Genomic DNA, 17,554 nt, shown 5'->3' on the forward strand with positions numbered 1-17,554 from the left:
TCAAGATAAACGAGGCATGGTTTCTCCTCGAGAAACCCACCATGGAGCAGGGAGGGAAGACCCGGACTGAAGCGGGGGAAGCAGAGGTGGGATGTGGTTGAGCCTTTGGGTGGCGAATAGCGGCGACAAACACCAGGCCCTGGTCCCAGCCTCCACCTGTGCTCACCCCGCACCCCGGTCCTCACCACAGGCTACAGGGATCCAGGGGAGGCGGAGATACAGTGCTTTTGCCTCAGGACGAGAGAGAGGTCCCAGAAGAGGCGCCGTGCTGGCCAGGGCTTGCTTGTCAGATGGGTGGTCTGTGCACGTTGTCTCAGGAGCCCCCTGTAGGGGTGGGGAGCCCCCTTGGGGAGCTTTCTTCTAGGGGTGTCTTTATAGAGTTGCATCACAGCAGCACTCTGGTGGCATCAGGCTGGTCACGGGCCTGATGCAGCTCAGGGAAAGACCCACGGCCCTGGGATCGCCCTAGGAGCTCAAGAAATGGCAACCCTCCCCTTCCCAGGTGCACTGATGGAGAACTAGACTCTCCTTCCTGCAGCTGTCTCGTCACCAGCAGTGTGAGAAGCCGTTTGCTAGAGGCACTGGCCCTTCGTGCCACCTGGCACATAAAGCCACTACAAGCCTCGGGCTTCCTCTGGTGGGTGGGTCGCTTTGTTTTGTTTTAGAAAGAAAATTCACTGAATAAAGGTAGAATGGTACTTTTGGGGGTTGCAGGCACTAAGGTCGTTCTAATAACGGACACCTGGGAAGGTCTGGAAGGGCTTCGCAAATCCTTAGTAACGACGACAGCACTGGGGGCATGATCCGAGCCAGCAGGTCTCAGAGCGCCCTCCCCCTCCGTGCTGCAGGCCAGGCAAGGAAACCGAGCCCAGGTGGGTGGGTGGCGGGACCTGGCCAGCATCTCCAGGCCGGTGAGCTGGTGTGGGGCTCGGACATTGCCGCCCTCCCTGCCCCTCCGTCGCAGGAGGGGACTCTCCTCACCTTCTAGGACGGAGTTCCTGATGAAAACAGGCCTGGATGCTGGGAGGCAGGTGGAGGTGAGACGCAAGGCCCAGGGGGGCTGCAGGCCCACGGGCACAGAGGGAGGGGTGGGCAGGGGGGCCTCGGGAACTTCTCACCCCTTGTCCTCCCCCCACCACCCCAGCCCTTGAGGACAGGAAAGTCGGGTAAATAAATCCGTTCTCCTCGTCGTTACTCAGTTGGGAGGGTCGCAGGGGACCCGGTGCAGGGGCGGCGGCCGGCGTGTGGTCCTGCAGCATCCGGTTGGCGGCGGAGAGCAGAGGGGGCCCTGCTTCACGCAGGAGAGCCCTGGGCACCTGGCTCCGTCCCACAGGCACCGACAGCAGCCGGGTGCAGCGTGAAGCCCCGGACATTGTGCAAATACCGCCTCCGCCCTCCGAACGCTGAGTTCATCTGGGAAAAGCACCGCCGGAAATGCCATTTTTATCGGTTAGGGGAGGACCGAGATCTTTTCCGTGAAAATAAATGCTTCTTTTCTTTAAAGGAAATTGGCAATTTGCCTTAAAATTTTTGATTGAAGTAATTCTATTCTATTTGAATGATGTTGGGAGATAAAAACCCTCCATTATGCCTTTTTTAAAATGAATTACAATTTAGAAAAATCCCAATAATAGAAAATGACATAAAAGGTACATAACATAATTCTTATCTTGTTTTCCTTACGAGTCTCTCTCGTTGGTTGTACGTAATTGGCATCTCTTCAAAGAGAAAATGGGGAATTGGAATCAAGTGGCATTCATTTATTTGAGTTTTAAGACTGAATATGCTTTTTGACGGATTTTCTTCTGAACCTTAGCATAGTTCCTCTTACATGTAGGTGCTCAATAAAAGCCCGTTGAATGAACGGAAGGGTTGGTTTTAATTTTCCGTGCTCACAGTCGTATTTCTAACAGAATGACAGAGGATGAATCTGGTTGCTCTCTTGGGGTGGACCAAGGTCACCTTGTGTGAGGTGACCTTCCTGTTGATTGATGAGCCTGAGGATCTTGTTACGAGCAGGTCCAGCTCAGGTCTGGGGTAAGGCTCAGGATCCTGCGTTCCCAACCCCCGGGGAGGCCGGTGCTGCAGGCCTGCAGAGCACACGGGGTGTGAGGGACCAGGCAGACGGAGTGCGGACGGTGTTAAAGCCCTGAGCACCTCGCGCTAGTGAGAGTTTCGTTTGTTTGTCTTTAAAGGTACGACACCGAGGGAAGAGGGCACATTACTTACCAAGAATTTTTACAGAAATTGGGGATTAAGTATTCAGCGGATATTCATCAGCCCTACGCAGAGGATTATTTCAACTTCATGGGTCATTTCACGAAGCCACAGCAGGTGCAAGAGGAGAGGAAGGAGAAGCGGCAGAGCAGGGAGAAGGCCGTGCCGGCCAGGTGAGTCTGTGGGCACACGGCCCAGGGGCCGGCGTCCGCTCCTCGTTGACCCTTGCAGCCCTGCTTGTTCCGAAGTGGTACCTCCCAGTGCTGGCAAAGCTGTCGTGAAATTGTCATACTCGTTCCCTGCTGTAGATTCTAGAAATCGGCGCTAAGTCACAAAGCTACGAAGGAGTTAAAGAGCTATAAGCCTACCCCACCCTACCCAGTCACACTCTCAGCTCACCCTTGAGAACTGAACCTTTTAGGTGTTTACTAACCTAAACACCTGGCCCCTCCTCTGGACAAGTAGAATGCAGGTTCCACGAGGACATGCCTGTCTCTACCCGGTTCAGAACAGTGCTTGACACCTAGTGGGCACCCAGTGAGTATTTGTCCAGTGAGTGAATGAAGGAACAGACACATTCTTTAACTCAGCAGTTCAACTTTGGGGACCTTATCCCAAAGAAATAATGTGGAAGAGCCCAGTAGTTTAGCAGGTGGAAGGTATGACTTTCAGTGTGTTTTCAGCAGCAGCAACAAAAGGACACCTGTCAATCCCAGATGAGGGCCTGGCTTACAGAGCGTGGCCCCAAGGAATATGAGGTGGTGTATGCCAGTCTCACCCAGCACCTCGGACACTGTGGGAATGTCTGTGATAGAAGGCTAATTGGCAATGAAATTTTTTTAATTTATTTTTTATTTTTTATTTTTAAAAAAATTTTTTTAAAATTTTTTATATATTTTTTTAATGCTATTCTTGTCTGCTTACATTCTTTTTATGTATGTATGTATGGCTGTGTTGGGTCTTCGTTTCTGTGCGAGGGCTTTCTCTAGTTGTGGCAAGCGGGGGCCACTCTTCATCGCGGTGTGCGGGCCTCTCACTATCGCGGCCTCTCGTTGCCAAGCACAGGCTCCAGACGCGCAGGCTCAGTAATTGTGGCTCATGGGCCGAGTTGCTCCGCGGCATGTGGGATCTTCCCAGACCAGGGCTCGAACCCGCGTCCCCTGCATTGGCAGGCAGATTCTCAACCACTGCGCCACCAGGGAAGCCCGGCAATGAAGCTTTAAACAGTCTGTGTAGGGACTTCCCTGGCGGTCCAGTGGTTAGGACTCTGCACTTCCACTGCAGGGGGCTCGGATTCAATCCCTGGTCGGGGATCTAAGATTCCGAGTGCCCCGTGGTGTGGCCAAAATAAATAAATAAATAAACAGTCTGTATACCATGTTTGGAACTCCACCAAATGTACATGCCTGTCCACAAGATGCTGTACAGAAGGTATCGTGTTGTATTTGGATGGTGGGACTGCGCGTGATTCCTTTCAAAGTTTAAAAGTAGTCACTGATGCCATACTTTAAAATTCTAAAACAATGGATAAAGAAAATGTGGTACATACATATACAATGGAATATTATTCGGCCATAAAAAAGGATGAAATATTGCCATTTGTGATAACACAGCTGGACCTTGAGGGCATTATGCCAAGTGAAATAGGTCAGACAAAGAAAGACAAAAACCATATGATCTCACTTATATGTGGAATCTTTAAAAAAAAAAAAAACCCAAGCTCATAGATACAGAAAACAGATTGGCAGTTGCCAGAGGTGAGGGTAACGTGGGATGCCGAAGTGGGTGAAGTGGGTCAAAAAGCACAACTTCCATTATGATAGAAATAGGTCCTGGGGATGTGATGTACAGCAAGGTGACTATCGTTAGTAATACTGTACTGCGTATTTGAAAGTCGCTAAGAAGGTAAATCTTAAAAGTTCTCATCCTATGAATGGTGATGGATGGTAAGTATACATCTTACAGTGTATACAGATATCAAATCATTATGTTGTATACCTGAAACTAATATAAAGTTATATGTCAATTACGCCTCAATTAAAAAAAGGAACATAGGAGAAAATTTTGCCGCATTTGACGTGATCCTAAAGTGATGGGACAGACTTTCTCAATCAGTCTCGGTCCTGGGTGGCCGCCCACCAGCACTCCCCAGGCCTGGGACCCTGCTCCCCGCTGCAGAGGCTTACCTCCCTGGCACTCTCATCTGTGTATCTGTCCATCTCCTGTCTGTCACTTCACCCTCTGTCCCCATCATCTCTGAATGAGTGAATGAGCTGTTGCTAAAGAATCCCCAGAGGAAAGAAGCACTCCAAGGACACAGGGATGAAACGTAATGGCTAAATGGGGTTTAAGAGGAGGGCAGTTTGAACACACCCCTGAATTATTACTAAGTTACTGAGTTATAAATCCCGAAGGCAGAGAATGGAGTTGGTGGAATTTCAAGTAAAAATATGCGCAAGATTGGTATAAATCAAATATGCCATAAAAGTAACGAAAAAGTGGAATTTATCTTTCCCAGACAGGGCTGGCCTCATTACCCACACGTGTCTTCCCTTCCCTCTCTCGTGCCCCTTGTGAGTAATGAGGCTCTGGGAGGGATCTCACATCCTCAGCATCGTCCGCATGTTCTTTCTCTTCTCGTTTCTGTTTATTGTGCGAGCATGGATCTGTAGCTGGGAGAACTACGTGCCACTGGACGAAGCGTTTCAGATCACCAAGCTCCGAAAACTGATTCACACTCACCCGGTCCCCTGCCACCATCACGCTCTCTTACCAAAGAAGACAAGCCCGATGCGTAAAAATTCATGACTGGCTTCTGTTTCCTCAAAGATGTCAGATTGCGAAATTGTCAAGTCACTTTGCCCTTCAGGATGGCCCACTTTTCAATTTTGGTGTCAGTGGGTCTTCCAGATAACCCATCAGATGCAGTGTTTCCAGGACTTTTAACCTCATTTATACTGAAGCTTTGATAAGATTAAGAAACAGGAGTCGTGTTCATTCAAGTGACTGAAATTTTATGTTTGCCTCTTAAATCTAAGAGGTTTAATTTTGTTTGAAGTGGCCTGAATACACTTTAAAAATTCAGAAGAATCCTTTTCTAAACCCATATTTATTTTCCAGAGTCAGACCAGCAATAGTGAACCAGCCGCAGAAGCTCAGCACGGCTGTTCTCAAAGGCAAATTGCGAGGCACAGGAGCAAAACCAGCCGGGCCGCACAGGGTTCTCTGCAGTTCTCTCCAGCGTGCCGGCCCGGCTGTGTGTGCGAGGGGCTCTGCGGCCGTCCACCGGCCCTGCCACTGCCCTCCTCGGGCTTCCGTCTCGTTGTCCAGACCAGGGACCAGACACTGTGTGGGCTGACGCGGGTTCTGCTTGGCAGTGTGGCGTGATCAGAGCTCCAAATCCTCACTTATTCTGAGCACATATTTACCCTGCGAGGGAAATAATTACTGCCTGGAAACCAGTCCAAAGAATACTGAACGCCTCAATTTTCTAAAAATATGTATCTCGAAAAAGTTTTGATGTTTTTTTATACCTCCATTTACTTTCATTTTGAAGGATTAAGTGGAATATAATAGTCGTGATTACGAGTAATCAGTTTGTAGGATGAGACTGAATTCAAAGTACACCTGTGAGGGAATCCAGGCTGTTGCTGCTCTTGGGATACATTCCCCGGACAGTTAGTGCAGCTCATTTTTATCAGCTTCTCGAAGACTCACACCAGCCAGCTCGGAACCGGAGGCCAGCAGGGGAGGGAGACGGTGACCCACGTAGCTTCGGAGCCCATGCCTCCCTCGCCCCGCAAATATTCCCTCAACTTCCCCTCTTCTGATTTCTGACTTCTCTGTTGCTATGGATTATTTTTTCCAGGCACACTCACGGAACAATTTGTGGATATGTATCCACAAATACATATCGGAGGTGGTAGACAATTACCAGCAAAGACATCGTGTTTGGAGTTTCTGGCATATCCTTTTCCCTGAGTAAGAACCTCACAGCCAAGCGCATATCAGACAGGCACAGCGCTCAGTGTGGTAGGAAGAGCTTTCTGGGACCTGGATGAGCGAGTTTATGGAATAGAATCCATCCCCCATAGGTCAGGTGTAAGACTGTTTATTCCTAAAGATGTCCACACTTTTTTATTCCCTTATCAATAATTTTTTTTTAAGTCTGGGAAAAATTCTCCTGAAAGACTGAATCAGAAACTTGAACACATTCCCAAGAAAATCAACCCTCGAGCACGAGTAGGAGCTACAGCTGGACGCTGTCTCTGTCCCAGCGAGGGAAGGCTGGCTGAGCCCGGACTCCGCACGGGCCAGGCACTATCTTCTTCCTATAAAACGGGGATGGTAATTACCCTCCTCCCTTGTAGGGCTGTTGAGAAAAATAAATGGGAAAAGGTACATGAAGACAGCACAGCTCCTGGTTTCCCAACTGATGCACGCAAATTATGGGCTGTGCTTCTTAAGAACAAAGGACCTGGACCCCCGCCCCCGTCAGCGCCCACTGACCAGACTCTCTGCCCTCCTTGGTTCCCGCTCCCGCATTCCTGCCTCAGGGCCTTGGCGCTGGCTGTCCTTGGGCCCAGAGAGGTCTTCCAGGGATAAATCCCCACTGGATCCTTGACCTCTCTGCCATCTCTGCTCAAGTGTCACCTTCCCCAGTGAGGTCCCCCCTGCACCCCCTACTGGGAATTACAGCCCCCCCGCCTACCGTGGGCATTCTCAGCCCCACTTGTGGGTGCTCAGCTAACCCCTGACCCACTGTGCGGGGCACTGTTGTCTTCCATTTATCGTTGGCCTTGCCCCGGGGGAATGTAAATTCTTCTAGGGAGGCCTCTCTCATCCACTAGGTGCATCCTGACACCTAGAGCAGTACCTGGCACATGATAGGTGCTCAACGAGTCTTCATCAAGAGGATGGAGGTGTATTTCCTGTGTCTGTAATATCACTGTAGTTTTAAATGCTTGGCTCCATTTTTAAAGTACCCATTCTAGTAAACAGACAAGGTTGTAATTTCTCTAACATAGTTTTGCTGATGATAATAATAATAAAATGGTAATGATAAAAATGATTATTATTTTTTTCCAGAATACCTCTCAATGTAAATGTTACATCAAGGCCGCAAAGCATCTTCAAAATTAGTTGTCAGATGAATCATCAAATCATCACATTAGAATGATCATGGAACTCTTGCTTTAAAGAAATTATTTTTTTCCCCGATTTTAGTGTGTGTCTCAAATGCATTCTCTTTCAGGGATAAGCTTAAGGACCACTATCAAGATATCAGCAAAGCACTCACCAAACTAGATAAATCCAAAAATGGCTACATCTCCTTATGCAAGATGCAGAAGTTGCTGCAGGAGTACAGCTGTTCTCTGAAGGAAGAGGAGCTGGCCGATCTTCTAAACAGGTTTTCTACGATGAGGCAATACGTTTCTTACAGCACTGAAAATCAGGTTGTCGCATTGCTTTCGTGAATTTCTTCTTTTCCCGTCCACTCAAACAGGCTTTCGGCATTGAAATAACCTCCATGCCACCAAAAACTCAGTCTCTGTCTGTGTACAGAAGTAGAACTGTAATGTTGTACTCATAAAACTTATATAATACTATAAACCAATGTGACCTCAATTTAAAAAAAAAAAAAAATGAATGAATCTTCAAATACTCCTCTGGCTGGGCTACGTTCTAATGGGTTTGAGTCAACTCAAAGCAAAAAGAAAGCAACTTGACAAATCCATAACTTTTCCTGGTGTGTCTCAGCAGCATAATCACCCTTTTTTAACATTATTTTCATTTCACCCAAGTTATTCATGCACTTGGGCAAGAGTCAAGTCGTCCTGCAAGGCGTATTAAAAACAGCAGCCCCCTGCCCTGCCATCCTCCCCATCTCCTCCCCAGAGTCAGTAACTTCCAATGCTTTAATTCATATCTTTTGGTACTTAACTCAGTAGTTCTAAGTGACAAGCTTATCCAGCTACTTCTTGATTTTTCACTTTTAGGCAGTGTCTATCAACTTCCTACCAGGAAGATGCGGATTTAACTCTTTTTCACCCGCCACCCCGTGGAGACACATGCAAACTTACCCCGTTGTCCCCCCATATTGCTGTGTCACAGTTTGATGTAGTTCAATATTCAGGCTTTCTATTACTGTGACTAGCTGATCACTTTTCTTTTCCCATAGAACATTCTGTTTTCCCTGGAGTTAATAATAATTAATAATAATTTTTTCTGTTTGCTCAGTTTCTATGTAGTTCTTATCACTAATTAAACCCGCAGCTCACCCCAACTTGTGAAATCTCTTTCCAGTATGTTCAGACACCTCAGCTAATCTGTCAGCTTCGTCTTCTTGGACGTCCCTTTTCATGTTCTTCAACTCTCAGAAATTTTCTTGATTTACTTCATTAAGGAGTTCCTCTCCTGTTTGTTTCTTTCTGAACCTCCTGTTGCTACTGATTAGTGAGCCGCCTAGAGTGTCTCCTTATATTTTAAACCTTCCCTGTCCTCCATCTCTTTCTTCTTGCTCCACCTTCTGGGAGATTTCCTCAGTTTTAGTTCACAGCCCTTCTTTTGAGATTTTTGTCTCTGCTAATCATACTTATCATATTTTTAATTACCAGAACTTGTTTTTATTCTCAGAATATTCCTTTTCTATAGCATCCTGTTCTTGTTTCATGGATATACTAGTTCATGTCTCTGAGGATATTAAGAATAGATCTTTTTAAAGTTTTCTTCACCTGAGAAGTCTCTCCTCAGTGTTGCTTTTTTCTGCTCTCTTCCATGTTAGACATTTTCCTCAAAAATATGCTCCTATTAAGAATGAGATACTAAGAGATAGATTAAAAGTTCTGCACAGATGGGTAGAGCTAGTCAACTTCAGTTTGAACTGCTTTGGCAGGGTAATCTGGTGGGTAGTTTCCTTGGAAGACTCCCAATGTCAGAATCTTTAAAACTTTTCTTTTGGGCTGGTCAGATTTCCCAGGGATTAGGGTTGCCAGATAAGACACAGAGTGCCCAGTTAAATTTGAATTTCAGATAAACAATATTTTTTTTAGTATGTGCCATGCAATCTTTGGTATATATTTATACTAAAAATTATTTTTGTTTATCTGAAATTCTAATTTAATTGAGTATCCTTCTAGGCTTCTGTTTGTTTCTTTGTTTTTCTAAACCTGGCAACCCAACCAGAGAAGACTTGTTGGTCTCCTGCTGCCAGCACTCTGGGAGCTGACTGGAAACAGAAGGCTGGAAGTTTCAACAGTCAGCATGATAAGCTGAATAATGCCCCCAAAGATATTTAGGTCCTAATTCCTGGAACCTGTGAATGTCGCCTTATATGGAAAGAGACTTTATGGATGTGATTAAGTTGAGGATTTTGAGAAGGGGAGGTGATCCTGGGTTATATGGGTGGGCCCAGTGTGATCACAAGTGTCCTTATAAGAGGGAGTCGGGGAGAGATTTCACCCAGAAGTGACCACAGAGGGAGAAGTTGGAGCGATGTGGCCACAAGCCAAGGATTGCCAGCGGCCACCGGAAGCTGGAAGAGGCAAAGACCAGATTCTCCCCTAGAGCCTCTCGGGGGAGCACAGCCCGGCTGACACCGTGATTTCTGCCCAGTGAAGCTGATTTCCAACTTCTGGTGTCCAGAACAGTAAGAGAATAGATGTGTGCTGTTTAAAGCCACCCACTTTGTGGCATCATGTTATAGAGTCATAGGAAACTAATAGAGTCAGTATAGAAGCTTTCACTTAACTCCCCTCTTTTCATTAAGAACCCTCCCTGTTTTGAACTGTGACAAACACTTACCATCTGCAGAGAACACCCCTCCAGATCCTCCACTGTGTGTGGTGGGTGGGTGGGGGCCAGGCACCCAGCCTGGGGAGTCTGGGGAGGGGCACGGGGTCTAATTGCGTCCCACACAGGCTTTTAGCCAATCCTTCTCTTTTTTTTTTTTTTTTTAAAGAAATTCACGTTCTTTTATTTATTTATTTATGACTGTGTTGAGTCTTCGTTTCTGTGCGAGGGCTTTCTCTAGTTGCGGCAAGTGGGGACCACTCTTCATCGCGGTGCGCGGGCCTCTCACCATCGCGGCCTCTCTTGTTGCGGAGCACAGGCTCCAGACGCGCAGGCTCAGTAATTGTGGCTCACGGGCCCAGTTGCTCCATGGCATGTGGGATCTTCCCAGACCAGGGCTCGAACCCATGTCCCCTGCATTGGCAGGCAGATTCTCAACCACTGCGCCACCAGGGAAGCCCAATCCTTCTCTTTTAACCCCACTTTCATTCCTACGTCTAGGTGTACCTGGAGCCCACTTCTGGAGGCTCTGAGGGTTTGCAGGGTGTATCGGATACCCTCCCGCGTTCCTTCTGTTGGTTCCAGGAGGAGATTTCTTGAATCTGACGCATCTGTTCTCCCTCATCCATCAAATTCCCAGCAGCTGTTGTCTTCTTCCACTTTCTCTCCATCCTTCGTGGTTTCTGCCGGTTTCTGCAAACTCCAGCCAGCATCAGAAACTCGGCTTGCTGGGCCCCTCCCTCGGGCTCTCTGACTTAGCAGGCCTGGGAATCTGCATTTCTAACGAGGCCCTGGGTGGTGCTGCTGCTGCTGGACTAGAGCATCCCAAGAACCACTGTTTGACGCCTTTTAAAAATGCCTTCTTCTGTCATTTTAGAAGGAACGGAGCTAGTTATGTATGTTCAAGCCACTTTAACTGCAAGTTCTATCCTCTTATAATTTTAAACCCAAATAACTCAGAGTTGATTGGTCCTCCCCGGACTGCTTTTGTATGCAGTTTCTAACTTGCGGTGTCCCTTAGCTGTGCTGGCTGGAAGTTCTATGACTAAGTGCATGGGTCTTATGTTCCTCTCTTTGTGAGGTGAGGATACTAGCACCCCTCCCCTCCCTTTAAAAACTGTTAGCAGTTGCTCTAGGGTTTGCAGTACACATGAACAACTAGCCTAAGTCCACTGTCAAATAACACATTACTACTTCACGGGAGGTGCAGGCGCCTTATTATAAACTAAGTGTTCCTGAATCCTCTCTCCTGTCCCCTGTAACGTTGCTCTTACTCACGTCACTTTTCCATTTGCTATAGTCACCCAATACATTGTTATTGTTACTTTGAACAATGATCTATTAGATCAGCTAAGAATAAGAAGAATAAAAGATATTATTTTACCTTCATTTATTCCTTCTCTTATGCTCTTTCTTCCTTTAGGTAGATCCACGTTTCTCACCCGTCTGATTTTCCTTCTCTCAGAAGAATGTGTTCTAGCATTTTTTGAAGGGCAGGGTGGCTGGTGATGAATTCCCTCAGTGATTGTTTGTCAGAGAAGATATTTATTTCTCCTTCACTTTTGAAGGATAATTTCACTGGTATAGAATTCTAGGTTGGTGATTTTTTCCTTTCCACACTCTAAATATTTCAGTCCACTCTCTTCTTGCTTGCATGATTTCTGATGAGAAGCCCCATGTAATTCTTATCTTTGTTCCTCTATAGATGCTTTCCCCCCTCTCTGGCTTCTTTCAAGATTTTCTCTTTGTCGTTGGTTTTCGACAGTTTGAATAGATATAAGTAGGTGTAGTTTTAGGTATTTTTCTGCGTGGTGTTCTCTGAGCTTCCTGGAAATGTGCCTTGTGTCTATTATTAATTTTGGAAAATTCTCGGCCGTTATTACTTCAAATGTTTTTTTCTGATTCTTTCTTTTTCTCCTTCTGGTATTCCAATTATGAGTATATTCCACTTTTGAAATTGTCCCACAGTTCTTGGATGCTCTGCTCTGGGGGTTTTTTTTCCACTCTTTTTTCCTCTTTGCATTTCAATTCAGGAATTTTCTTATTGACATACTTCAAGCTCACTGATTTTTTCCTCAACCATGTCCAGTCTACTGATGAGCCCATTAAATGCATTCTTCATTTCTGTTACTCTGTTTTTCATTTCCAGGATTTCCTTTGATTCCTAAGAAGGAGTATCCATCCCTGCTTACATTAGCCATTTGTTTTACATGTTGTCTACTTTTTCCATTAGACTCCTTTACAATTTAATCATAGTTAGTTATTTTAAGTTCCCTGTCTGATAATTCCAAAATACATCATGTCTGAGACTGGTTCTCATGCTTGCTTTGCTGTCTCTTCAGACTGTGTTTCTCCTTGCCTTTTAGCATGCCTTGCAGCTTTATTGTTGTTGACAGCCAGACATGACACACTGGGTAATAGGAACTGAGGTAAGCAAGCCTTTCACGTGAGGTTGTATGTTAATTCAGGCAGGAGGTGGGCTGTGTTTAGTGCTGCTGTAGCTGTCAGTGCCAAGGGCTTGGATTTCCTCCAGTGTCCTTGTTTTTGTCCCTCCTGTTTCCTTAGGCTTCCCTAGGAACTCCTCCTTAAATAGAGTCTGTGTTTGCAGCTCTTTCCATTGTAACCCACTGTTGTTACACTGGAGCTGGGTTGATATGGTGGTAAGGTATGGGGGAGGGGAAAGATTCTATACTCTTATGATGAAATCTCAGTCTTTCAGTGGGCTTGAGTCCCAGGGCTGCAACCTTTAGAAATGTTTCTTAGCTTTTTTCTTCCCTCAGATGAGACAGGAAGTCTAGAGGGGGCTGGAGTTGGCTCACTGCCTTTCCCCCAGATGGGATAAGGCTCTGGTAAAGTCTTTTCCCTTGGAAAATTATTACGCCGAAGCCTCTGGGCATATTTCCCAAGGATTATTATTCCCCTTCCCCTGCCAGAGCCAAGAGGAGACCATCTTCAGTTTTCCACTGTGATAACCTAGTGGGGCTCTTGAAGGTAAAGCCCATGAAAGTAGGGGGTCCCTAAGACTGGGCCCCCAGGGGTTTCTCAGTCTCACACTAGTCCACACACAGCCTCCACCGTTGCTCAAGTTACCACTTAAGTGTTCCTACCAGCTCCAAAGGCCTTTGCTCCAGGAAAAGCAGATCTTGGCTGTAATTCTCTATGTTCACCCATCTCTCCAGATTTTGGGGTGACGTTTTGCCCTGTGACCTCAATTTTCTGATGGGACCAAGAAAAGCCATTGGTTTTCAGTTTGTTCAGCTTCTTTCTTATTGTGAAGGTGAAAGTGACACTTCCAAGTGTCAGAGCTCCTCCCCTTCCTATCACTTTCCCTCTCCATGTCCCATCTTTTGTTAGCTACAGTTTTTCTTTGGAAGAGCTAGTTAAATTTAACTTCTAAATGTCCTACAGCCACAACCAGGTCCTCTCTGCTTGGCTCATTGCTTGATTATAAAACTCAAAAACCATTAAACAGCATTTCATAATTATGACTATGTACATATTCATAATTCATAATATTCAAGGTCCGGGTAATGAATGAAAATTAGCTTTCTTCTCAATGGCACTATCCCTGGGCCTCTGTGTCCACCTTGTTGTAGGCAAACCTGGGGGTACCCATGCATCTTTTCTAAGCCATTTGGGGAAAGGCAGTTCTTTGCTGTAAGCTGCTTCCAAGGACATAGAGAGTAGGGTGATTTCTTTAACCACTGCTGTTTTCTGAACACATGGCTCGGGTGAGGTTCAACATTGTCAACCTTCAGCCTTCCCCGGAATTCTGCACCACTTTCTCTTCTCTCCATTTTTCTCCTGCTGCCCTCCATCCTCGAGCCTCGCTCCCCACTCTCCTGTTCCAGGTCTGTCACCCAAGAGTGTCCTGGGCTGTCCCCACTATTCTCCAGGGTTGGATCCCCTGTTTCTTATATCCCACATCTTTTTATTTCTTAATTTACATTCTTATTTTGCTGGAGTACTTCCTGGAGTAATTTCCTAAGAAAGTGGGGGGACAGGAAATAAATTTTCTCAGTTCTTTGTCTGAAACTATTTTTTATTTTCCTTCACACACATTGTTAGCTTGCCTGAACATAGAATCCTAGGGAGAATATCATTTTCCCGTAAAACTTTGAAGGACAGTGCTCCGTGGTCTGTGTGTGTATGTATATGTGTGAGTGTGTGCAAGTGTATGAGTGTGTATGTGAGTGTGTGTATGTGAATGTGTGTATAGGGGAAAGGAGGACCGTTTCATCCTCAAATGCCTGTATGTTCTTTTCTGCCTTAAACATGGTCTCCTCTCACTAAATCTATTTCCAGCTGAACAAGAATTCAAATGCATTCAGTGAATAAACCATGGAAAAATAGTACCAGATAAATAATTAACTAAATGATTACAAGAGAGTCTTGTTAAAACGTAGTTAGGCTTGATACTTTTATAAGCAATGACACAAGGGCTGTGGAATTTCTGTAGTCCACCTGTCAATGGGGTGATCAACTTTTTCACGAATCAAAACCTTAATAAGGACCCATCGCTCAGCCGCTTGTTTCTTCTCAAAGACCTCTTGATGATAAACATCTCTGTTATTTGTAATTATATGTAGATTGTTCTTTTCTAGATCCAAAATAGACTTTTCTAAATAATACTGAGATTAGCATATGCATTTGATTTTATTACTAAATTTTAATACCAAGTTGGCAATTTATCCTGCTGATGAAATAGAGCTGATTATCCTTTTCCTCCGTGTCTCCGTCATGTAAGCCAGCAACGCGGGGCCTGTGGACGGCAGCTCTGCAGCTGTGGGTTGGAGAAGCACAGTCCTTGGCTCGTTCACTTTAGGAGCAGATACCCAAGTCGCTGGAAACTTTTCTCTCCGGCTTCCCGGCGTTCCAAGCTGTTCTTTGACACACGCTCCATCCTGCTGAAAGAAAGTTCAGGGATCAAGGTGCCAGCAATCCTCAGGGAATCTAAGTTACAGAAATGTGAACTTTGAATGCAATTAAGCTTTATTTTGAATTATTTTACATCTTTCATAAATATGCTCTATATTCTCACGAAACGTGGATTTGCTCTCGCGATGTATTCTTGTGGAATGTAAAGGTATTTTTCTTCTGTGTTGGAGTGCTCTTTTTCTGCGTGGATGTCCTTGTTGAGACACAGAGACACACACCCAGATGGAATTTCTAACTGAGAAAATACTAAACGATGTAGGTTTCGTAAAAATATGTTTTGAGTGCTTTCAGCTGGACAGCGTAGTTTCAACCATTCTTGAAAAAGGATTTAGCATCTATTTTACTCAGTTCCTCTTTTCCTTTTTGCTGTCTTTATTGTACTTCCGTTCTTTTCAGATTCCCATTTCGCGGTGCAGGCCCTCGTTAGCTAAGGTCCCGATGACCACACCCCTACCCCCCTGCCACCACCCTGCAGTCCTGCCCCCAGACCAGCTCTGCCATCACCATCACATGCATCTCCCCAGGATCCAACCCTGCACATGTCGCGTCCCTGAAGAAGCACCTTCATCGGCCCCCGCCACAGGGCCAGATTCCTCAGCCAGGCCTCCTCCTCCATTCTCTGCTCTTCAAACCCGTGAGCCCACTGTCCAGCCTTCAAGTCTCAGAGCTTCAGGGCAGGACAGTCTGAGGCCCCCCAGCCGGCAGTGGCCCCGCGCTCTCTCCTGTCGTAGCCCTTCCCCTGTGCCCTTAGACTGCAGTCTTCGTGTGTGCTCGTCTAATAGCATAGCTGACCGGTGTGTGTGCACCTACAGGCCGGGGAGCCGTGTCTCAACATTATTCATGTTCTCCACACTGTTCTGTGCTCAGCAAGTGTTTGTTGAATGAATAAGTGATGGGTTTTTAAAATTAATATATTGTTTTCTTTCTTTTGGGACAAGTTGGGGAATCGGCTGGCATGGTAATTCCATCAGTTACCTTGACTTCTTGAGAGCAGTGGAGAATAGCGAGCCAACAGGACCTCAGCCACAAGAGAAAGAGGAGAGCGTGCCGATCAGTTTTGCGACCCTAAGTCCAGAGGAGCTTCTGAAGAACATCCAGGAGGTCGTTGCCTCCTCCAGTCCGGCTTTGTCAGCGGTATGAGAAAAAGCACGTGCTTTTCCTGTGGAAACTGAAGTTCTGGGGCTCACGCCAACTCCTACAACCAGCTCTCAGCCCTGCCCCTCATCCTGGGCCCCTCCACCTCTCGCCACTCTCCTTGGGGCATCAGAACTCGATGGCTGGTCGAGAACAGATTGTTCACTGGCGCAAATGTGTATCCGTTTTTGCTCTGTACAAAGCTACCGTGAGCGTGCCCAGCATGTGTTCTGCGAGACGAAAGTGCTCGGTGTTTAGCAAAGGCTGGGTCTGCAGTGAGGGCAGGGGTTCTGGGCAGAGGGCAGAGGACAAGGGCCTCAGGGGAGCCCGGGCCAGTGGGGAATGAGTGACGCCAGGTGGCCTTGAAGATGTTGGCCGGGGCTGGGTGGTGGCACAAAGCCTCAGCGTGACCGGGAGCCCAGGGCAGGGGGTGTAAGAAGGGGGTCCCCCGAGTACACTGACGTTTAGGCTGATGTCTGTGTGACCCCGGGGGGGCGTGCCGAGACCCGGTGTATGTGGGGACGGCGCTGCGGGGCTCATCTTCGGAAGACAGTGCTCGGGCCATGCTCCCCGCCAGGTGCTGGCCCCCCTCACGGGTCCCCACGTGAGTTCCCCCTGCAGCAGCCGCGGGAAGAGAGGTGCTGTGTGCAGAGGGCAGGCCTTGCAGCCGAATGAGACGGTGAGCGCAGGGCCTCCCGGGTGATGCTGGGCGCGCGCTGCCCAGACAGCACAGTCAGAGCAGGGCCGCCTCTGTGTCTGCCACACGCGGTCAGCCCCTCAGCCCCACGCCAACACGAGGCCCACCTCGCTGAAGGCCTGCGTCCTCTCAGCACCGGGAGGCAAGCTGGGCCCTGGAGTCCAAGTTTCAGTGGGAGACAAGGAGAAAGGCAGGGCAGCCCAGCCAGCTTGTGAACGTTCTGGAATGCCGGCGAGCGTGGCCTTCCTCCCCGACAGCAGACATTGTTTGCATGCAGGAATTCTCTGTGAGGATTTAGCATATTTGTGTCTTTATTTTAATGACTATCTAAAGATCAAAGAAAAATTAGTATGAACACATTGCGGGTCATCTAGAAAGACCATCTGTACCCCTTTCGACACCAGATTGCCCTGGCCCAGTGGTCACCGCGTGAGGACTGCAAACTCGGATGTGCCCAGGGACCAGGAGTGAAAAAGTGATGAAGGGGCCGGGACGTGGCCAGAGCAAGCCAGAGGCACAGCCCTGTCCAGAGCGCAGCTTCTCCTCAGCCCCTGCCGACTGTTGCTGAGCTGAAAAATGGTCCCAGCTCTGCTAGATCTTTGTATTTTTCATGAGAAGCTATGAAACCTCCTGACTTCTAAATGTCAGCACATACTTCAGATTCGTCAAAAGCACTGTGCAGGCCACATAAATCCTTTGCAGGGTGGCTCTGCCCTGTTGCAGCTTAGAGTGGCACCACGGCACAGCTATCGGGATGTTTCTCAAACTGAGGTCCAT

At 47.2% G+C, this 17,554-nt stretch overlaps 1 protein-coding gene across 1 annotated transcript in view; it reads left to right on the forward strand.

Annotated features, from left to right (window-relative positions):
• EFCAB6 (EF-hand calcium binding domain 6) overlaps positions 1-17,554 on the forward strand; it is a 252,542-nt gene that overhangs the window by 194,154 nt on the left and 40,834 nt on the right. The window contains exons 24-26 of the mRNA XM_057555849.1: positions 2,196-2,390; positions 7,472-7,627; positions 15,885-16,080. Of these exons, the coding sequence (XP_057411832.1) occupies positions 2,196-2,390; positions 7,472-7,627; positions 15,885-16,080 (547 nt within the window). The remainder of the gene's footprint in view (positions 1-2,195; positions 2,391-7,471; positions 7,628-15,884; positions 16,081-17,554) is intronic.

This window comes from Balaenoptera acutorostrata, chromosome 11, assembly GCF_949987535.1.
Source record: "Balaenoptera acutorostrata chromosome 11, mBalAcu1.1, whole genome shotgun sequence".
NCBI classification, from domain to species: domain Eukaryota; kingdom Metazoa; phylum Chordata; class Mammalia; order Artiodactyla; family Balaenopteridae; genus Balaenoptera; species Balaenoptera acutorostrata.